A 23,668-nucleotide genomic window follows, 5' to 3' on the forward strand; every position below is an offset into this window, starting at 1 on the left:
AGCGTGGCCGATAGAAACCGAAAGACCCCGCTCGAGGGATCTGTTCAGCTCAAAATGTCTTGCGGGAACTAACAGGGGTTAGATTTGGTAAAGGGGCTATGTGCAGCCTCGGCTATGCGTTCCCCGCTGAAGCCTCCTATCTAACCCGGGTGCCATTTTATAGGGTTTGGTTTATAGGGGTTGGTTTAGCACAGTGGGCTAAACAGATGGCTTGTAATGAGGAACAAGGCAGCAGTGCGGGTTCAATTCCCGTACCAGCCTCCCCGAACGGGCTGGAATGTAGTGACTAGGGGCATTTCACAGTAACTTCATTGAAGCCTACCTGTGACAATAAGCAATTTTTTTTGTGTGTTTCATGGTGCTGCGAGTGCTGGGAAAATCACGGCTTAATGCGCTCACTGTGGGACTTTGTTCCAACATAGTTAAATCCTGCCCTGATTAATTTGTTCAAACTTGGGAGATTCTCATTGAATTCTCCCACATTTTGAATTTTTTCTGGATGAAAAGACAACAGAATGACCGGCTCCTCTGAGAAAGGAACCTTCTTTTTAATGGTTGTCATGATCTCAAAGTGAAGTAGAAGGTCCTCACACTCCTCCACCATGGACAGTACAACCCCCGCAGTCATGAGTCACAGCCCCAAGGTTTGACGAGAGAGGGGAAATCTTCACCCAGCCCCCCCCACTCCCACCGCCATCACTAACTGATTGCGTCACCCCGCCCCCCCCCCCACACCACGCTGACATGAGGGTGAGCAAAGACTGCCACTTTCAACCCCGCCCCCTTCCCTTGGCAGTGCCAACCTTGCACAAGGGAAGTGCCCTGCCAGGGTGCCAGGGGGCAGTCTTTCCTTGCCCTTGACTACCTGGGGGCTCCAGTGGCCTCCAGGGCTCCCATCGTGACCATCAGGTCTGGTTTTCATGTCTGGAAACCAGTTCTGATTCCCGCTGGCGTCACATTGCACCAGTTGGGGTGGCGAATCCCGGAAGCAGGGAGGCTTCGGCTTTGAACGGACTAAGTATATTCAAATGAGTTTAAGGATTCAAGTGCGAGAAACAGATCACGTCGGGTGCCTTGGGAGCACTGCTTTCCATTTGGCATCCAGCACATCCCTGTTTGAGAGCTCTCTTGTTATTCTCCGGGAATAGCGTGAGGCGCACCAGATGCAACGAGCATTAGAATCACGCCCCATATATTCGTCCTTGGTTGTTCTTCTATGTTTATTGACTAAATGAGGCTGTTTTAGCTCAGTGGGGTAATCAGCTGGTTTGTGATGCAGAACAACGTCAGCAGCGCGGGTTCAATTCCCGTACCAGCTGAGAATTCTGTACTCTCCCTCCGTGTACCCGAACAGGCACTGGAATGTGGCGACTAGGGGATTTTCACAGTTACTTCATTGCAGTGTTAATGTAAGCCTACTTGTGACAATAAAAAGATTATTATTATTCTTAAATGTTTTGCAACTAATATCCAATGGTCTCCAATGTTGAGACTATATAAAGGAAGGGTTAATTGTATGTAATGATATCCATCTGAAAGCATTTTCATTGTTTTTATGAGCATTTGCGGTAGACGTTCTGAAATTCTTGTTAACGAATCTTGTTTTACAAGAGTATCAGTTTACAGCAATTCAAGCAGTAGTTTGAATTGTGAGCTATCAACCAAAACCTGTTTAACCACCTCTCAGAACTTGGGCAATTGCATGCCAGAGAGTAAAAAAGCTAGATTGGATCAGAGCAAATGAAAACTCCATAGAGACTCATAAAATCTTATGTGTGAAATTTTCAATGCTATCTAGCCATTCTTAACATCAAATAGGAAATTTAATTATTAAGTGGGGTCAGCCCTTTTCGCTGAATAGTTAGAAGCTATTGTTTTGTTTGCATATTCATTGATGCTGTGAAATGATACATAAACTAGAAGTAAATGATGGGATACACATCCAGGTATATGTGGAATTTAATCCAGCTGCTTAATGTTATCAGGCTCTGAAGTTCCTCTTGTCTGCTCCTTCCTGCATTGTAGAGAGTGTCACAACAATAGAATCCAGTGCTCACTTACTGTTCCAACACAGACTTTCCAGCAAGGTTGGTTGAATGGCATGTGACTGCTGGAACCCTGGTTAAACATACAGGAAGAAGCACACAAGAGGAACTCCAGAGACAGACAACATTAGGCAGAAGGATTTAATTCCAAGTATACATCCATGTGTATTCCATCAATTTTATGTTTACATACTTCCAGTCCAGTTTGTCACTGAGACTAGATATAGGGGCTCACTGCCATCCTGGCTCATGTAATGTCAGCAAATCTATGTGACATGTGAACACACTTTATAATTAACTAACCTATTAAGGCATCAAGACCATCTTCATGTTTACTTCTTGAGATGAAGTGTGACCCAAATCAGCCAATTCCATAAATTAACCTAATTATTTTGTGTGTTTTTTTACACTTGACCCATGTAACGGGCATGAATCTAACGCCCCATTGAGCTCCTCCCGCTAATCCCAGAGAATAGTGGGAGAACCCATAAAGGGGGTTTGGACTGGGCGCCAAATGGAGTGGGCCACATAACACGGACTGGGGGCGTGAACTAGACTCTGAAGGGGCGCGTGGAGGGCGGCCCTGAAAGGAGCACATGGGGTGGGTGGTCTGAAGGGGAAGCATAGAGGGGGGTGGCCTTAAATGGTGCATGCAATGGATGAGGGCCTGAATGGGGTGCATAGAAGGGAGAAGGGGGGGCCTTGGCAACCCCATTGTGGGGTATAGCTCTCTTGGCCAGGAGGGGGCCCAGTGCCGGTGAGGATGGTTGGGAAGGGGGGGGGGGGGCAGGGTACAGTGGTTAGCACTCCTGCCTCACAACACCAGATACCCAGTTTTGATTTCAGCCTTGGGTGACTGTATGTGTGGAGTTTACATGTTCTCCCCGTGTCTGCGTTGTTTTCCTCCGGTTGCTCTGGTTTCCTCCCACAGTCCAAAGTTGCGCAGGTTGGGTGGATTGGGCATGATAACAATTCCCCTTTGTGTCCAAAGATGTGCAGGTTCGGTGAGATTTCAGGGATAGGGTGAGGAAGTGGGTCTAGGCAGGGTGCATTTTCAGAGGATCAGTGCAGAATTGATGGGCTGAATGGCCTCCTTCTGCACTGTAGGGATTCTATGAATCCTGCCTGCATAGTGTGGGGAGGGAGGGGATGCGATGCGGACATTTAGTGATGGGAGCTCCTCTGGGGTCAAGGGTTGGGGGTGGTGCCCTTGTCTGCGAATGGGGGGCGGGGGGGGGGGGGGGGGGACCTTCAATTTAACTTTGAGATTGGGGAACTCTTTAAATGTGGTGCCCCGATCTCTGAGGAGCCGGTCTTGTCGGCATCTTTAGGTCCCCGCTCCAGAAAAAATTCTAAGTGTGGGAGAATTCAATGCGAATTTCCCCAAGCTCCAAATAAATGGGGCTCGATTCTCAGCAGCCCCGTGCCAAAATCGTGTTTGACGCGGGGGCGGAAAATCAACTTTCGCTCCGGCAATGATCAGGGACCAGAGAATCGGTCTTTCCGCGAATTACTCCGCACGGCTGGGGGATCATTGCCAGAGGCCCGCCCAGCGATTCACCGCTCCCAGCCGGCCGTGTTCCCGACGCCGTGGTTCTAACCACCTATTGCCGTTTGGGAACCGCGCGTGGCGGCTGCGGACTCAGTCCATGGCGTCCCTAGTGATATGCGGGGGGGATCGGGCACTGAGGGTGGGGCCTTATGGGCCGTCGGGGGACATATCGGGCTGGTCTGATGCAAGGGCAGGCGGCCGATAGGGGGGAGCCTACATTTTGGAGCTGCCTCCGCGGTCCGAGTCCGCCATGTCGCTCGGGCGGCCGCTGAAGACCGCCGCCATGCGCATGCACGGATTCCAGACGGGAAGTGTGGGGGCCCGTATCCTCAGCTAAAGCTGTGTGAATCACTCCGGGTCCCTTCTAGGCCCATGCAAGGCATTGAATCGGTTTATCTTTTTTTGTGGAAACTCGGGAGTGCAACACCAACTTTTTTACGCCGGCGTGAGGACACAGCCCCATTTTGGGATAATCCAGCCCACGGACAGGATTCTCATTTTCAGAGACTAAGGGTAGGATTCTCCATCGGCCAACACTGGAATCGGAAACACGATTGGACGGAAAATTCCGCGTCAGCCAAAAATCGAGGTTGGTGCCAAACGGAATGCCATGCTCCGGTCCCTCGATAGCGGGGTGAATGTGTTCTATATCGCGCACGGGCATGGGAATTGCAAATAGTACAGTATCATTAATCGGCCCGACCTGGCATTTTCCAGGCCTTCCGCGATCCTCCACCTCCGCCAGGAGGAATTACCAATGGCGAAGTTTTAAATCAGGGAAACGGGCACTATGGCTGCTGAGAATGCAGGAGGGAGCATCTGCCAGGGGTGGAGGGAGGGAGTAACGGGGGTGGCTAAGAAGTGAGCTATGGGGTCGGGGTGGCCGGGCATGGACTGCTATTGCCACAGCCTGCAAGGCAGCCATGCAGCTGCACGCTGGGAACTTAGCGTCACGGGTGCCCCCCCCCCCCACCACCACAGGCCACCCCCCTCGGTACTCTCTGGCCCTAGCTGACCCATGAAGATAGGCATGCTTCAACGCAACCAGTACCATCATTTTGACTGGGATGAGAGTTGGCCTGAATTGCTCCGGGATTGGCACTGCTTTCGCCCACGTTGAACAACCTCTATTCAGTCCAGGCATCAGTACTTGGTCTCTGAAATGTAAAATTTGGACCTAAGTACTCCCACCAGTAACAAATCAAAACATTTTCATGTTGCATCTTGGAGCACTGGGGAGGTGCGATTCTAGCAGTGCAAATAGGCCAGCACACTGCCTATGTGCATGCACCTGAGTGCCGCCGATTCCCCAGGCAGGTGATTCTCTGGGGTCGGTAATCCCATCGTTAGCCTGACTAGCTGGATCAGCTTTTAAGTGCTGAACCCATCCAAATTCTCATTCCAGCTAGGAAGATAGCTGCAAGAAGAGCTGCACCACGCTTCCTTTATGTGGACATCCACAGGATGTTGGACGTTGAGGAGAGGAGGGACACCCACTTCCCTAGGGTATCCTTCCTGTCTGTCCATGGCTGAGGCTCGGGACAGGGGGCCCAGCCATAGGCAGACATGTTTCAGGCGCAGATGGACATTGCTGCGGCGCTTCAGAGCTTGGCCCACCCACAAACGGTCATAGCTGAGGGCATGGAGAGCATTGGTCAGGTGCTGACTGACATTAGCCAGTCACAGAGGGACATGAAACAGTCTGAGAGGTATATGACTGAGGCAAAAGGGAAAATGCTGGAAAATCTCAGCAAGTCTGGCAGCATCTGTAGGGAGAGAAAAGAGCTAACGTTTCAAGTCCGAAGACTCTTTGTCAAAGCTATGACTGAAGCAATTGGGGCATTGCTAATTCGCTGAGGGACAAGTCCCAGTCACAGAGCATCATCAACACCATAGTTCAGAGGGGGGCAGACCTCCAGAACTGGCAGCTTCAGATGACATTGAGACCTCTGGAGCCCTTTAATTTTCGATCTTATTGGAGTCAGTTGGTTTTGGCAAGGTCAGCAGTTGACATATTGCAACCAACCTCTAAGGTGAATCATTAGCCGGGGCTCTGACTTTTGTACCTATGAAGAACTGAAAAGATAGCTTCCTACTTGATCAAATAGCCCATCAACACTATTGACTTGGCACGTATTTGAGAATAGCTGTGAGCACAAGTTACTTTATGGCTAATGAGAGTGTCTGCAATGGTACTCAAGCCTTCAGGAAAGGAGAGGGCAGATTTGGAGGGGATAGACTTCCCTCTCAGTTAGTATATGTTGCTTCCTACCATTTGTAATATTTCTGCTATTGGTGATAACTATAAGATTTCAATATTCAAAGAATCCTCTCATACTGTTGAAATAGTTCTCAGGTTGAACTGGATGTTTCCTGTATTGAAGATGGAATCTAAAATGAATTGTAGCATGCGAAATATGGCACTATGGTTTTTAGCTTGGCATCAACTCCTCTGAATAAAGTTTGAACATTTGAACATAGTACATACAGTGCAGAAGGAGGCCATTCGGCCCATCGAGTCTGCACCGACCCACTTAAGCCCTCACTTCCAACCTAACCCCATAATCCAATAACCTTTTTGGTCACTATGGGCAATTTTTCATGGCCAATCCACCTAACCTGCACGTCTTTGGACTGTGGGAGGAAACCGGAGCACCCGGAGGAAACCCATGCAGACACGGGGAGAACGTGCAGACTCCGCACAGACAGTAACCCAGTGGGGAATCAAACCTGGGACCCTAGTGCTGTGAAGCCACAGTGCTATCCACTTGTGCTACCGTGCTGCAAGGAAACCCCTAATGAGAATTCCAGGCCATGCTTGACCCTGGGGGAAATTTTAATATGAAGTTGAGAATGAATCCTCACTTTCGCACCAATGTTGTCAATTATGACTGAACAAAAGGAAAGTATCAACAGATTTAGACAAATGATTTTATTTAATAAGGAAGAAAACTATATAAGGTACTAAAAAGAAGTCCATATTTTTGATACATTAGACTGGGAAATGAGTGAGTTTGACACACCTCGAGACCATCAGCACAGGCTGATGAACTGAATGTCTCTTTGTTTGCATCCTGCAAGAATTTTGTGAAATCACTGAATGTCAACCAAGTTCCTGATGGGCTTTCATTTACGCCATATTATTGCAACTAATTTGGCTCTAAATTTGCCATCTAATCCAAAGAGGCCACACAATGGGGCAGTGGTTTACAATGTATACATATCGACACTGATATTTTTTATCAATTTTAGATTTTGTTATGGGGCAGGATTCTCCGTTTGCGAGAGCATGCTCTTCCGCCAGAGCTGAATTGCACTTGATTTGCGCTCACGCTGGGATGATGTCGAGGATTCCTGCAATTTTAAATGTACAGCCCGATAATGAGGTCCCACGGCTGCCCCCCGCAATGCGTTTCAGCTCCCCGCTTCGTAATTCAGCCGCCCCCCCCCCCCCCCCCCCCCCCCCGGGATTTTCTGAGACTCCCCACTTCCCCCTTCCCAATAGTACTGGAGTGGTCCTTCCCCACCCCACTCTCCCCATTAGCGACCCATGAATAAAAGAGACTCCTACAGTGATCCCCTAAATAAAGAGACCAACCCCAGAGATGCCCTACATAAAGAGACCACCTTCCCCTCCAAAGACCCCCCAGAACAGAGACTCCTGCCGGGAAGCTCCCAGTGGAGATACTGCTGCCTGGAAGCCCAACCTCCCCCATGATGGGAGCACACTATTTTGAAGCCCCCCCAAAAGAGAGCCCCTCTCCGGATGTCCCCCAGAAGAGAGCCCCTGACCGGATGCCCCCCAGAAGAGGGACCCCTGTCTGGAAGCCAGAGAGCAGTCCAGACAGAGGCAATGAAAAAAAAATCAATGCTTTAAAACTAACCTGTGTAATACACCTGCAGGTTCAGGCAGAGGAAGCAGCACCTGTCAATTCCTAGAAATAGAAAACCAGTCAGCTTCCCAGCTGTCTGCATTGTTTTATTCATCTCCCTTCACACTTTAAAGTAGTCAACTGTGAAACTAACCTCAATATTTAAAAACATCAAGCTGTAATTGACAGCTCCTGGACCACAAAAAGGAGAGCTAAGTGTGTTCTGCTTGTTTCATTTGTCATTTTGAGTGGGTGGCCCAATACCAAAATTCCCCAGAGAAACCCTCAAAATCCTCGCCATGCAAATTTGCATGGCTAATGATTGGCAATCGCTTCCTGATTTGTGCTCCCAGTGTGAGTGCAAATCAGGTGGTATTCAACTCCAGCAGGAGAACAGAGGCTGGATTCTCCGTTTCTGAGGCGAAGTGCTGGCATGAACGGAGAATCCGTGGGAGGTTCACGACAGGAAAAGTGGCGCAAACCCCTCACCGATTCTGGTACAGATGAGGGGCTAGCACAGGCGCCGTGTGAAACTCCTGCGGATCGGGCCGAATACAGCCGGAGAATGGCTGGGCCCCGGCCACCCATGCACAAGGCTGACTACCTGCACCGGTCGCGCTGTATCACGTGGCGCCGGCTGTGCATTAGCCCTAACCTGCCAACCTCGACCTCACAGCCCACGCCGTAGCCACACCCCACCAATCCCCTCAGCCCTAACAGAAGCCCCCCCGGCCAGAGGCACGGATCCTGGTCAGTAGTGGTGACACTGGACACAGTCCACGTTCGGCACGCCTGGTTCCCGACTGCTGGGACCATACATGGCCTGCGCCAGCGGGAATTCAGCGCACGTTGTCGGGAACTAGGCCCAACCGGGGCAGAGCACAAGGGTGGGCCAGCCGATGATGCGCCAACGGCGTTGAAGCAGCACGCGTTATCAAGCCGGCGCTGGCCCTGATTCTGGCTTCGGAATCCATTCTCCGCCTAATCGTCGATCATGACTTCGCCGTCTGTCTACGGAGAATCCAGCCCATAGTCTCCTTAATGGATAATACCGGCCCTTATAGTTAAAGATCAGAATCGAGACCGGGGCACAATTTACAAGAATCATCTTCACAATGCCAATATTGTTTTCCTGAAATTTATAGGTGTGAGTTTCAGTGAACTTTACTACATGTATAATAGTGCTGATATGAATAGGATTCTGGGAGTACTATTCAGGGGCGAGATTCTCCGACCCCCCCCCGCCGGGTTGGAGAATTGCCGGGGGCCGGCATCAATCCTGCCCCCGCCGCGTCCCGAAGTATCCGGCAGCGGAGATTCGGCGGTGGCGGGAATTGCTTTGCGCCGGTCGGCGGGCCACCCCCCACCCCGGCGATTCTCCGGCCCGCGATGGGCCAAAGTCCCGCCGCTGTCAGCCTCTCCCGCCGGCGTGGATCAAACCAGCTACCTTACCGGCGGGGGCAGGCGGCGCGGGCGGGCTCCGGGGTCCTGGGTGGTGGGGGGGGGGGGGGGCGATCCGGTCCCAGGGGGTGCCCCGAAGGTGGCCTGGCCCGTGATCGGGACCCACCAATCGGCGGATGGGCCTGTGCCGTGGGGGCACTCTTTTCCTTCCGTCTTCGCCATAGTCTCCACCATCCCGGAGGCGGAGGTGACCCCCACCCCTGCGCATGCGCGGGATGACATCAGCAGCCGCTGATGCTCTGGTGTATGCGGGGATGTCCGCCGGCCGGCGAAGTCCCTTCGGCCCCGGCTGGCGTGGCGCCAAAGGCCGTCCATGCCAGACGGCAGAGCGCCAACCACTCCGGCGTGGGCCTAGCCCCTCAATGTTGGGGCTTGGCCCCTAAAGATGCGGAGACTTCCGCACCTTTGGGGCGGCCCGACGCCGGAGTAGTTCACGCCACTCCATCACGCCAGGACCCCCCCGCCCCGCCGGGTAGGGGAGAATCCCGGCCCAGTTTCTTTCTGAATGTTAATTGACACTATGCAAATGTTTTCACTTTTATTATTGCTGTGGGAATTTTTGAAAGTACAAAACGTAGTTACATTAAACAAGAGGAATAATAAGGTTGTACAAAGCTGAAGCTTTACACATGGGTAGGATGGGTATAGAGGGATATGGCACAAGGAAGTGCTGAGGGTTTTGGCAAAGGTTAGTATCATGACCTGTATAGGTTTGGAGGGCCGAAGGGCCTGTTCCTGTGCTGTATTGTTCTTTGTTCTTTCACTGTTTCATTATAATTATTAGTCTGAAGCCAGTTTTTTAAGGTATTTGTGCTATATTCCATCTTTGGTCTTCTTGGGAACTCATCATAGGAAGAAATGGTGTACTTGCAAGTTGACAATGTTTGACATTTTAGATGTTAACACGGCTAAAGATTGATTTAAAAAAGCAAAGAGACATGCCAACATTAGTGAAACTGAAATCAATAATCATTGTGCAGAATCCAATGCTCAATCTTAACGGTACAGCACATTCATGATCATATCCCCTGGGCAGGATTCTCCGTTTCTAAGATCTAGTGTTGATGCCAGGGCAGGATTTGTGGACTTTCACGGCAGCAAAACTGGCGTTGAACCTTGATTTAGCAGTTGTGGAGGGGCTAGTACCGACACCACATGGAATATAGTCAATTCCAATGAAAAATGGTCGGAGTTTGCTGGGTCCGTGATTGACACTCGGCATGCTGACAAGCTGTAGCCGCATATACACACTTCAGTTCCCACACACACCATCCCAGCCAAGAAGATGCCACTGGTTGTGCAGGAGTGCACCCATACAGCTAATGGGTCGGCTGGGGCCAGAGGGCACTGAGGGGAATGGCCTGGGGGACACCTATATGACCTGTGGCCCTAAGTTCCCATTGGGCAGTCAGCGGTATGCACAGCTGCATGGCTGCCTTGCTGGCTGCAGCAATGAAAAAAATGAAAAAATGAAAATCGCTTATTGTCACGAGTAGGCTTCAATGAAGTTACTGTGAAAAGCCCCTAGTCGCCACATTCCGGCGCCTGTCCAGGGAGGCTGGTATGGGAATCGAACCGTGCTGCTAGCCTGCTTGGTCTGCTTTAAAAGCCAGCGATTTAGCCGAGTGAGCTAAACCAGCCCCTGTGTGTTCCTTACCTGTCCACCCTGGCCTCACACTTCATCTCCTTCCCCCGCCCCCCCCCTCCACTCCCCCGGCCCTGGCAGAAGACTCCCGACCAGTGGGACAACTGTCTGAAAACAATGCCGATGTTGCACACTTTCCGTACCTTTCTTTCTCCCTCAGCAACCAGTTTCACGATTTTCAAAAGCAGAAAGTGAACTGCACTGTTTGGAACTCGCCCCATCGGAGGTGAAGCATCGGCGAGGCCCTCCCGGAGTATACAGGGTCAGGCCCGCTAATGACATGCAAAGGCCTTTTACTCTACGTGCATTCCGGACCACATTGACGCCGCTGTCGAGGTGACGGAGAATTGCGCTTTATGTAAAATTGGCACCACCCGCGATTTTCTATTCTCTGCCCAATCACATTTCCCGATTCCAGTGTCAGCCAAGGGAGAATCCTGTCTCCCCTATGTTCCAGGCTTCTAAAACTCAGCCTGTGTTTTTGATTTTGCATGATTTTTTTTCCCCCACTCCTTTTGAAGGTGCTGATGCATTGTAGTATGAGGCTTCTTTCACCGAGATTCCTTGCACTTCTTTCAATAAGTGTTTGTTTTCTGTCGCCAACATCTAGCCTGAAGCAATGTTGGTGTGCATGTAAAAAAGCAAGGTATGGATGGTTTATCATAAAAGCATGCATACATGAAAGTGAGAGCAGGCAGTTTCAGGCTTGGTGCCAAGCCAAGAGTTGGATGGCAGGAACTTCAGCGGATCCTGAGCACCAGATTGAAATAAACCCGAACCCATTCTGTCGCTGTAACTGTGATTCTCTATTTACACTAACTGAATAATTATGATTCCTTTGCCAATTTAAGTTATTATGCTTTCTCCATTAATACGTTTTTTTGATTGACTTTGGATTGTACATATAATCATTGCAGCATTTTTTATGTTTGTCGAGTGCAAAATAATCCTAATTAGAGCAATGTCTCCCAGTTACACCTTAAACACTTTTTCCTGTTTGCCTACAGATTGAGTGACATCGCAGGAATACCCTTGATCAGCAGCCGAAGGCTGGGTCTTCACTTTCATCCGAGGAGGGGGTTACACCATCACGTACCTGTCTTGTTTGACTATTTTCACCTCTCAGTCATATCCGTTACAGTGCATGCATCACTTGTTGCTTTACACCAGCCCTTGATAAGGTACAGTAGCGACCTTGACTACATTACTTTCTACATGTTTCAGTGGGATGTCTGAGAAGAAAATTAAATGAATGAACAATTCTCAGTGCAATAATGGAAGTGTGATTCTTTCTGAAGCAATATGCCATTAGATGCAACTACTACAGAAAACAGGTTGGCGTAACTTAACTCACTGTTTTGCCAAGAAGTAGCAGAACTTCAGTTCGTACCTACTTATATCCTAATTGTGAGGCCTTATCTCACCTGAGTACCAAGCAAAAACAATACATTGCTTGTGAGAATCTGACAGAGGAAACTTCAGTCCTGCCATTGTCAGACTTTGCTTTATGGATAAATGTGGAGCAGTGTTGTTTGAGAAAGCAAAAACAAATCTTTGGTTATTTTGCTGAAAATGCTAGGACATTTCTTTTCAGCAGTTTGCTAACATACTGGACTTGCATCCCCTTTCCCCACTATACCCTGTTGTCAGTGACTGTTAGAGACACGAGCTGTATAAATTCTTCATTTTCACAGGAATATTTTCTATCCCTTAGTTTCCCTCGGCTAAGCAAGGGGTCGTGGCTTGGTAAAAGTGGTCCAGAGATGGAACAGGATGTATCAAATCTGACCCTGGAAAACCTCATGTTTGGGTCTAGCTACTACAAACAACTTACTGTTGAGGTAAGAGAGTTTTCACATCAATTTTTGTTGGAGGATGTTTTTGATGGTTTCCGATACTTTGCCATACATTTGTGCTGGACCTACAGATCACTTCTCACTTATGCATTTGCCTTTTCTGTTAATTTTTGTGGGATATGGTAATTTATAATCAAGTTGCATTTGATTTATTAAAATGTCTCTCATAAATACTAGAGTGTTTTATTTGCCTCTCAACCTCAGAGGAACCAGGGTCTAATAAGAGTTAGGATCTTCAGGTAATTAGTATTAGTAAAGAAAAATGTTCTGGAGAAATGGGACTAAAATCCTTCAATTTGATGGCTTACATCCTATGATTTTAAAAAAAGGTGGCTGCAGAGTAAGTGGATGCATTTACTTTTTAATCTGCCACGTTCCCTTAAATTAAAAGGGTTCTTGTTGATTCAAAGGTAACAAATGTACTGCAACAATTCACGAAAGGAGAAAGAGAAAACACAGGGACCTATAGGCCTGAAGCCTCACATAAGTAAACTGGAAAATTTTCAGAGCTATTATTATAAATATAGACATATAGATATAGAATTTACAGTGCAGAAGGAGGCCATTAGGCCCATCGAGTCTGCACCGGTCCTTGGAAAGAGCACCCTATAAACCCACGCCTCTATCCTATCCCTGTAACCCAGTAACCCCACCTAACCTTTTTGGACACTAAGGGCAATTTATCATGGCCAATCCACCTAACCTGCACATCTTTGGACTGTGGGAGAAAACCGGAGCACCCGGAGGAAACCCACGCAGGCACGGGGAGAACATGCAGACTCCGCACAGACAGTGACCCGAGCCAGGAATCGAACTTGGGACCCTGGAGCTGTGAAGCAACTGTTCTAACCACTGTGCTACTGTGCTGCCCACCCCTGTGCTACCGTGCTGCCCACCACTGTGCTACACTGCTGCCCACCACTGTGCTACACTGCTGCCCACCACTGTGCTACCGTGCTGCCCTTAGGGCTGCTATTAGGGGCATAGTAAAAGGGCACTTTGAAAATCATGATCTAATTAGCAGGGTCAACACAGGTTTAAGGAAGATAAATCATGTTTTATAAATCTATTAGAACTTTTGAGGGTGCAACTAACAAGGTGGATATTGGATTGAATTGGATTTGTTTATTTTCACATATTGGTATGGATATTGGTATTGGCATGGATAACAATATGGATATTGTTATGTATCATATGTTATGTTAGGGCAGTGTCCCTTTAAGAGGTGAGTCACGTGAGCACTGTGTCATTATCAGCCAGGTTCACAGGCTTTAGGTCCAGTCTTTGCATTTACACATGTGAGAGTGCACAGCATTAGATAAATAAAACTCGACCTGTTGAATTACAGCAATCCACAAGTTGCATATCTATTGTTTACGACCGTGGCCTAACAAATGGCCCAGAAGTGAATAGATAAGGGGGAACTGGTGGATGCATTATATTTAGATTTTTAAAGGTCCCATACAGATGAAGATTACAGATCCCATATAGAAGCTGTCCTAGAAGTCCAAGATTGATAGAATTTGCGATAATATACTAGCTTGGATTGAGGATTGGTTAACAATTATAAAACAGAGAGTGGAACTAAATTTTTGTGTTGGCAGGTAATAACTAATGGGGGACTACAAGGTTCTGTAATGGTTCTGTCTTAATCTTAAAACGCAGCCATCTCTTCTTTAAATCTGCAGTCAGCACTCCTTTAAAAAAAACACTTGACCCCACTATCTCGACAATACCATCTTATCACCTGCCTGCTTTTCCTCTCCAGTGTTCATGAACATGTTGACATCTCCCAAATCCATTCCCATCTTTTTGAGAAGTCCATATTTGAATCCCTCCAGTTAGATGTCTGCCCTGCCACAATACAAAAATGGCTTTAAATCAAAGCCACAAATTACATCCTGCTAATTTTGATAAAAGTAAACGTTTCCTCCTGCAGCCATCTCAACCGGTCTGTAACCTTTGACATAGTTGACCACGATTTGCTCCTCCATAGCCTCACCACTGGCATTCAGCTGGATGGGATTCCACTCACCTGGTTCTATTCGTATCAGTCTAATCATAGTCATAGTCATAGTCAGAGTATCAATTATAATTGCTTCCCTTCCCACTCCCGGTGCCAGGAAAATCTGAATCTTATTTTATGCACTATCACTATCTTATTGTCATATACAAGCTGGTGGGAGTGTGACTGGTTCAATTGAATTGGAATCTAATAAACTGCAAAGGTCAAACATCAGTAGAGGAAGTGTGATAGCAAGTGGTTTGGTACAGTTTTTGCACTTCAGAAGGAACGTATACAGTTGGAAGATTGTAAATAGATAATGCAAAATAGTGTAAATTGAATTTCAAAGTTTAAAAAATGCTTAATCAATTCCAGGAAAATAACTTTTGAACGATTGTAGAAAACAAGAGGGGAAGATAAAAGGGAAATAAACAGGTTTAAGGAAACATTGAAGACTGTGCATGTGTAGTGGCCAGTGAAATATCACACAAAACCGAGTGTAGATGGAGGCAGAACTGTGGACACCAGTTTGCTATCATTCTCAGAGGGAAAACTAAGAGCAGTTGAAGATGGCATTGTAATGTTACTGGAATTTTATAGCTTAGAAAATGTATACGGGTTTTTGCCATCAAAAGGGGTTTAGCTCTGTATTTATTTAAGACAAATCTTTTAAGAAACGTTTGAACATAGCTGTTAACTGTGTAAAGGTGTTCTTCTATTTTAAATGTTATTTTCTCTATTTTTTAATTTTCATATAAAACCATCACAATTGGTCTGAGAGTTACTTTTCTTGACTTCAGGAAAACTTGTACTACACAAATTGCAAAATTATTCTGGCAGCTGATTCTAGTTTCTCTTTTTGGGATTTGGGCAGCCTGGCACCTTCCGTCTGCCTAAAACAGCTGTGACCTCTGGTGCCCTCTCCTATTTCTCAACTGCATACTATCCCATGACAACACCATCCAAAAGTGCAGCATTAGATTTCACGTGTATGCGGATGATCATCTCTCTACATCATCAAACCTCTCCTGTCTTCTTCATTATTGCTAAATTATTTGGCTGCTTATCCAGTGTTGAATAATCTCCTCAATTAAATATTGGGTATGCTAAAGGCATTGGGTGGGATTCTTTTCAGCCAACGCCAAAATCGGAAAGGCGATTGGGCGGAGAATCAGTTTTAATGGCGAAATCATGGCTGGCGCTGGGTTCATGCAAATTGCAATTCCCCGGTTTCTCAATAGCGGCATCTCTGCATTTCACTTTGCATGTACCGTAAACGCCGTTTGCATATTATTAGCGGACCTGTCCCGGTATTCTCTGCAGTCTCCGCAATTCTCCACCTCCACTGTGGGAATTTCTGACGGCGAGGTTCACTCGTGCTTTCAAAAATCGTGAAAGAGGTGCCATGGGTGCAGAGTGAGAGAGGGGGTATGGAAAGTGTCCAACATTGCCATAGTGTGCTGACTTGTGCCATTGGCCAGGGACATCTGCCAGGGCCCCGGGGGTAGTAGCAGTGGGGCGGCCAGGAGGTGGGCTATGGGGTCGGGGTGGACGGGCATGAAACACCATTGCCCCGGCCGGCAAGGCAGCCATGCAGCTGCGCATGCTGACGATTTCTCATTGTGAACTTAGTGCCATGGGTCTTATGTGTCCCCCACCTCAAGCCACCCCCCTCGATACCCTCTGGCCCCAGCCGACCCATCAGCAGGATGGGCGCGCTCCTGTGCAACCAGTGCCATCTTGTTGGCTGGAATGAGTGTGTCTGGGGAGTGAACTATGTATATGCGGCTGCAGCTTGTCAGCTTCCTGAGTGTCAATCACAGACCTGGTGAATCCTGCACCGCTTTTCATTGGAATCGGTCGTGTTTCACCTGGTGCTGGTGCTGGCCCCTCAATGGGTGCCGATTCAGTCCAGGTGCAGCACCAGTTTCGCTGTCGTAGATGGACGTCCACAAATACTGCCCGGCTTCAGCACTTTTTTTTTAGGAATGGCGCATCCTGCCCTTTGACTTTTGTCCCTACTCCATGCTCCATTGCCAAGCTTCCAAAATCACCCCAAATTCACTGCCGAATAACTGAGTTGAAACCATACTGTTTGCAAGACTGGTGTCACATTTGGTCCACGAAAGGCTTTGGACCACAGATCCTACACCATCACCATGACTGTCTAGCACTGTTTAATCCCTCATTCATACCTTTGTTGTTTCTAGACTCCCCAATGCAGACCTGGCCTCCCACATTCTGCCCTCTGTAAAGTTGAAGTCCTTGCATACATCCAGTCTCAATCAGGAAATCAAATGTAAAACCCTATATTTGCTGACGGGTTTGGCTCCTGGTCAAGAGTTGCTGTGATTTTAAAATTCCCAACTTGGTTTTCAGAAGCCTCTAGGTCCTCACCCTCCCTCATTTCCCCCAACCCTCCACAATACCTATGCTCATCTAATTCTAAGATTGTGAGTGTCTCAAAATTTAGTTGCTCCACCAGTGCTAGTTGTGTCTCCAGCTTCTGAGGCTGTAGGCTCTGTAATTCCCCCCCGAAGCCTCTGCGGCACTCTCCCTGACTTTCTTCTTGTAAGACTCACCTTGAAACCTACCTCTTTCATCAAGCCTTTGGCCACCTGTCCTAATTTCACCTCACATGGCTCAGTGGGTGGAATGTTCTCATTTTTAACTCAGGTGGGGAAATCAGAGTGTCGTCCGCTGGCTGCACTGCCAGCTTTTCCTACCATTCAATAAGAATGGCAAAAGAAACGTCATGCCGGTGGGGCAGGCTCTGAATGAGTTGGTGTGAATCCTGTTCTTCAGCCCATCGACATTTACACCCACAGTACATGGAGGCACAAAATCCCGGCCAGTATCTAATTTTCCCTTGTAGCGCTTGCATGAAGTGTCTTGTATTACATTACTATAATGTATAAGTTGTTGTCAATCAGTGCTTCAACCTGAGCTATTTACAATCTATATCAGTGATTTGATTGAGAGGCCGAAGAAATATATCCAGGTTTACTGACCATACAAAACAAGTTTTGGAAGTGAGCTGCAAGGAGGATGCAAGGATACCAGAGGAGTGTGAAGTGGTTAATATTTGGGAAACAAAGTAGCAAATCATGTAGAATATGTGGAGATTGGATCATATCCACTTTGGTGGGAATAATAGAAGAGCAGAATTTGTTTTTCAAAAGGGACACTGGTAAATATTGTGATACAGTTGATGAAGGTCTCCTTATGCTTGAATCATAGAAATTCAACATGCAGACACAGTAAGCAATTAGGAAGGTGAATAGTATGTTAACCAGCATTGTAAGGAGGTTGGTGTATAAGAGTAATTGGAAGTCTTGTTTGCAACTATACTTTTATCTCCTTATCTGAGGAAGAGTATACCCGCATGAGTTGGAGATGCAACAAAGGTGCACCAGATTGGTTTCTAGGATGAAAGAGTTGCCACATGAGGAGAGGTTGAGTAAGATGGGACCACGTTCTCTGGTGTTTCACAGAAGAGGTGATCTACATTGTAGATCTGTAGTTACATTGTGTACCTTGTGTTGCCCTATTATGTATTTTCTTTATATTTTCTTTTCATGTACTAAATGATCTGTTTGAGCTGCTCGCAGAAAAATACTTTTCACTGTCCCTCTGTACACGTGACAATAAATAAAATCTAGTCCAATCCAGTCTCATTAAAATGTCTAACATTTTGAGAAATCTTGACAGAACATAGACTGAGAGGCTACTTCCCCTGGCGAGAGAGCCTAAAACTCACAGTTCATGTAGTTACAAGTGATGACCAAGATCAGAAGAAATGTTTTCTCCCAGCGGTTTGTGAATCTTTGGAATTCTGTTTCCCAGAGATCTGCTGAGTATAGTCAAGACTTATAATTTTTTGAAAATAAGGGAATAGAGGGATATGGGGAATAAAATAGGAATGTGGGATTGAGGTAGAATATTAGCCATAATCTTACTGAATGGCAGAGAAGGCTCAAGGGAGAAAATGACCTAATCCTGCTTCTGTTTCTTAAATTCTTATGCCCTACCTTAATTCCCTGATGTTATTGACAAATGGTTTAACTTTGGAAAATAGTAACATGGAGGGGTTTAAGACAGAATAATGGAGCATGGGGCCAAGGCAACTAAAGACATGGCTGCCAGTGATGGGGCGAAGAGGAGCGGTAGCCGGATGTGCAAGATGCCCATGTCAGAAGAATAGACTGCGAAAACAGAAGTTGTAGAGCTGATAATAAGGGATGCAAGAAGGAAGTTAAACGAGAATGAGAATTTTAAATTTGAAATGTTCTGAAAGTGTGTTGGTGAGCACGAGCAATGATGATGGGCAACTCGGAGCAGGATAAGATCTGATTTTGTCAGCAGAGGGTTAGGATAATTGGTATTTGAAGAGGAGATGAGGCTGCCCAGGAGAATATTGAAATATTCCAGGCTGGAAGTTACAGAGGCAGGACTGAGGTTTCAGGGCCAAGAAGAGAGTATATAGGGTCGGAAGCTCAGTTCGGGGCCAAATAGTTCTGCAAGATAACCTGTAACTGTGGTTGAGGAAGAGTAGGATGGAATCAGTGCTGTGAAATGAGATATTTGTGAACAACAATCATTGCTCAAGGCATGGAAGTGCACTCTTTTTACAAACTTTGAGGCAGTGACTGAATTTCAAAGGGCTTTGACAAAGGGTCATCTGGACTCGAAACATTAGTGTGTTATTCCTTGTGTCTGAATAAAGCTCGTTGTCTTGCTAATAGATGCTTTATTTTTGAGTTTGTTCTCTCTCCAACACTTATACTATGTTACATCTGAGCTGCCTGTCTGTGTCCTGCTCACCAGCTGCCGTTCCTGTGAAGAGTCCCCTGACTTCCTGTCTGTCTGTATTTATACATCTCCCGTGCTACCTCTAGTGATTGCTTAGTTGTAGTGCATCTACATTGACCCCTGATATATATATGTATACACAGATATGCAGATCACTACGGTTAGCACTTTTCTCTCCCTACAGATGCTGCCAGACCTGCTTACATTTTCCGGCATTTTCTCTTTGGTTTCAGATTCCAACATCCGCAGTAATTTGCTTTTATGCTTTATTTCATGTCTTTGGTGTTTCCGCTGTTTATCTAATTGAAGTTATACCTCATTCAAAACTGGATGTCAAGCAGGCTTTTATTTTCCGAGGTCCAAAGTGATCTCTCCACACTGGAATCCAACTGCCACAATTTTGCCCACTCGCCTAACCTAACACCCCTTTGCGACACCTATTTGCCATCTGAACTTCCTATTGTGTAACCGAAGATAGTGTTGTCAGCGAAATTGGTTATAGAGCTCTCTCCTCACCCATGTGATTGATAAGTTAAGTGAAATGCTCCATACAGATCCCAGGAGTCACTTTTAGTCACAGACTGCCAATTGGAATTGTGAGGAATGTAAGAAATTGGTATACATGTATTATATGTATCTGGTACGGTGATGGTTTTAAACACTTTGGTTAGGGTGTGTATATACTGCTGCAGTATTGTTTTTTAAACCCTGGTTTAAAAGACAGGCTTTGTACCTGCAGAAGGTACAATTAAGATGTTGTAAATGTGAGATCATTCTTTCAAGCCATGCTATTGTTTGAATGGAAAGGCCTAATGTGGTTCTGTTAGGAGTTCTGGGGGATAGATAATTAGAGAAATTGTGTTTAAACTTCAGTATGTAGATCATGGTATTTGTTTTTTAAATTTAGAGTACCCAATTCATTTTTTCCAATTAAGGGGCAATTTAGCGTGGCCAATCCACCTACCCTGCACATCTTTGGGTTGTGGGGATGAAACCCACGTAAACAGGGGGGAGAATGTCCAAACTCCACATGGACAGTGACCCAGAGCCGGAATCGAACCAGGGACCTCAGCGCCATGAGGCATAAGTGCTAACCATTTCATCACCGTGCTGCCCTTAGATCATGGTATTTAAGTGGGATAAAGATGATGTGGTATGGGAGGAGCCAGGTTTGTAGCAGTCGGTTTTGAAATCGTTTCTGGAAGCTGTGAGCTGAACAACAGCTTTTGCAAAAGGGTGCCAGTTAAGCAGTGGTCTGACGCATACAAGAATATGCAGGCTGTTTCCTGAAAGGATCTCTCTCTCTCTCTCTTCAAGCAGTATTTCCAATAAATCTCTGTTTAAGTGTACAGCAGGTAAACCTCTATTTGCTGACTGTATTTAAGTGTTTTTTTTTAACCTGTGATAGATTTTGCTTGATTGGAGATAAAGAAGGTATCAGTTAGGAGCTAGTGTTTTATTGTATTCTTAAGCATTGTTTAAGTGGTGATTTAAAGCTATATTTATATGATGTCAAGGTAGTTTAATACTGTGTTACGAATAATGATACCATATCCCGATGTGTGCATGTAATCACTCCTAGAGTGAAGTATCCTTTTTAAAAAATATTTATTTAAAAATTTCCATATTAACCAAAACTATCCACAGCAATTAACCAAAATGACACCGTAGAAGAAAGAGACAAATAAACAAAAACACGTATTAACTTTAACCCCAAAAGTTCATCTAAATCCCCGAACCAATGATGGTTAAAAAAGGAAATGAATGGCTGCCATCTAAAGTTAAATCCTTCTACCGACCCTCTAATGGTGCACTTAACTTTCTCCAAATACAGAAAAGACATAAGGTCATCCAACCAAGCAGAGGCACAAGGTGGAGTAGGAGACCTCCAAGCAGAACTCATCTCCAGGCTTTTGGAGAATGGGCAGAATGGTGGAGTTGAGGCCATGATGAGACCAGTCACGATCGTAATGAACAGTGGAGCAGGCTCGAGAGGCTAAATTGCCTACTCCTGCTCCTGATTATAATGTTCGAAGAATGTCTGTCTAACTCCATCTTCCAGCTCTTGGTCTGTAGCTCTGTAGGAAGCAGTACTGCAAACACAATTCTGGTGTTCGTGATTAATAAGGGGATTTCTTGATTAATAAGGGGATCAGGGTTTATGGGGAGAAGGCAGAAGAATGGGGATGAGGAACTTATCAGCCATGATTGAATGGCGGAGCAGACTTGATGGGCAGGATGGCCTCATTCTGCTCCTATATCTGATGGTCAATGGTCTGATGTGAGGACATTCACCTTCACCCCCGACTGAAGAACTGACGAGTCTGATCATGTGGAGTTTGCACATTCTCTGTGTGGGTTTGATGCCCACAACTCAAAAGATGTGCAGGGTAGGTGGATTGGCCACGCTAAATTGAAGAGGTGAAGAAAGGGAAGGTGGAGGGGGGGGTCAGCCATTTCCACTGAGAGACATTATCCAAAAGATAAGTAAAAGATATAGTGACAAATCCCACACAAGATGGCCACCAAACCAAATCACAAGACAAAGCAAAGAAAAATCTGCAGGCTCTGTCAGCAAACTATTGCTACCCATCTGGCTCTCGAAAACTACCACACCCGGAGATGCATACAAATAGAGGCAATGCAAATAACTAAAATCTACTTCTAACTTACTTAAACTTAAAGAAAACAAGATTTCTCAGCTCATTATCTAAAATACTACTATAATCAGCTGCAGCCAAACTGCTCCCAGTAGCTTACTCTTAGATTAGTAGGGAAACTTTCAACTAGAGTTGAGAAAAATGGTTACAAACAACAAAATACTAAAACCCCATAAACCATTGTGCTCCAACAGAGAAGCTATATATTTTCAAAACAAACATAACAGAACCCCACATGAAACTAAACCCCAAACCTAAGACCAAACTTTAAAAATTCAACCCCAATAAGAACAGGAAAATGCAAAAATAACATGGAACTCAACAATTCGACAATTCCATCCCAACACCCAAAAAGCTCAATCAAACTGCGCCCAACCTATGTTTCTTAACAACAGAGTCCGCCTCTCCCAGCGCAACAAATAAACATCGACAGTCACTCTCAGCTGAGCTGGGTACACCACACCGAACCAGACTCAACTTTTGTACAGCGTGGCATGGCTTTGTTGAACGCAGCCCTCTTGTTTGCCAGTTCTGCTCCCGCATCTTGGTAAAACCTGATGGCTTGGTCTTCCCATTTGAAGTCTTAATGCTCCTTCGCCCATCACAAAACCCGTTCTTTCTCTTTGAAGCTATGGAACTTCACAATTAATGCATGCAGTGGCTCCTCAGGATGAAGCCTCTGCCGGAGTGTACGGTCCATCTCAGGAGGGGATATGAATCCACTGTCCCCCACAATCTTACCGGACATCTCTGCAAAGTACCCTGTGGGCATTGGACATTCCATCCCCTCTTAAGCCCCAAATTTCAAATGTTTTGCCCCCGGACCGATTCTCCAGATAATTTATCTTGGCCTTCAATGATTTATTCTCTTCGGCCACCCAAAGATATCTCCGCTTCCAGTGAGGCAATCTGATTACTGTGTCTTGAAAGTCCGACTTCCATGTTTTTATCGTGGCTCCATGGGCTTTCACGGTTTCATTGGTCTTCTCCAGAGCCACTCGGTGGGGGGGCCATGGCCTCCTCCATTGGTTTCCAGAAGTCCTCCGACACAATCCGTCAGCGTTTATCAAATTCCTTTGCCAAGGAACTCGAAAGCATCCTGGCCGTTAGTGGAGTGGCTGCCGCCCCAGACGCTGCCGCCACCATTTTATCTGCCGCCGAGCTCTGAGAGGCCTCCGATTCCCACAACGAACGTCTGCTGACTTGTTTTCAACACCACCAGAATGACCAACAACCTTTCTGAAGAAAGAACAGAGTTCTAAACTTCCCTCAAACCCAGCTCTCAGCTTGGATCCAATCTCACTAGAATGTCTACCACTTTGGCTGAGGAAAGATTGAGCTTCCAACTGGGATTTTTGAGAGAGATTTACCTCTTCAGGGAGAGAATAACACAAAGCCACTTTCAGCTGTTTGAAACAAAACTAAAAACCCGATGAAGCCTTCCTGTCCATGGCAGAATGGTCAGCACCAATCAGCATGGGCTGTCAGCTCAGAGCCTGGTTGATGGGCAAGTCTGTCAAGATGAGTCATTACCGATGTCAGCACATCCTGCTGGATGCCTTTTTAAAAAAATTATAGATGAAGTCTATCTTAAAGGCACAGGTAAATCTTTGTCCAAATACAAAAATTATAAAAACAGAAACAAAAGAAACTATAGGGAGTACACCTGGAAAACAGGGTTTTAAACAGGAGGATTTTAATAATTATCATAGAAAAACGGTAATGAAACAAAGAACGAGAATGAAAATTGCACTTTTCTG

General features: G+C 46.3%; 1 protein-coding gene across 1 annotated transcript in view; it reads left to right on the plus strand.

Annotated features, from left to right (window-relative positions):
- LOC119972301 (protein FAM135B-like) overlaps window positions 1–23,668 on the plus strand; it is a 543,933-nt gene that overhangs the window by 308,313 nt on the left and 211,952 nt on the right. The window contains exons 6-7 of the mRNA XM_038808790.1: window positions 11,583–11,756; window positions 12,290–12,416. Of these exons, the coding sequence (XP_038664718.1) occupies window positions 11,583–11,756; window positions 12,290–12,416 (301 nt within the window). The remainder of the gene's footprint in view (window positions 1–11,582; window positions 11,757–12,289; window positions 12,417–23,668) is intronic.

The sequence above is a fragment of the Scyliorhinus canicula genome, chromosome 10 (genome assembly GCF_902713615.1).
Source record: "Scyliorhinus canicula chromosome 10, sScyCan1.1, whole genome shotgun sequence".
Classification (NCBI taxonomy): domain Eukaryota; kingdom Metazoa; phylum Chordata; class Chondrichthyes; order Carcharhiniformes; family Scyliorhinidae; genus Scyliorhinus; species Scyliorhinus canicula.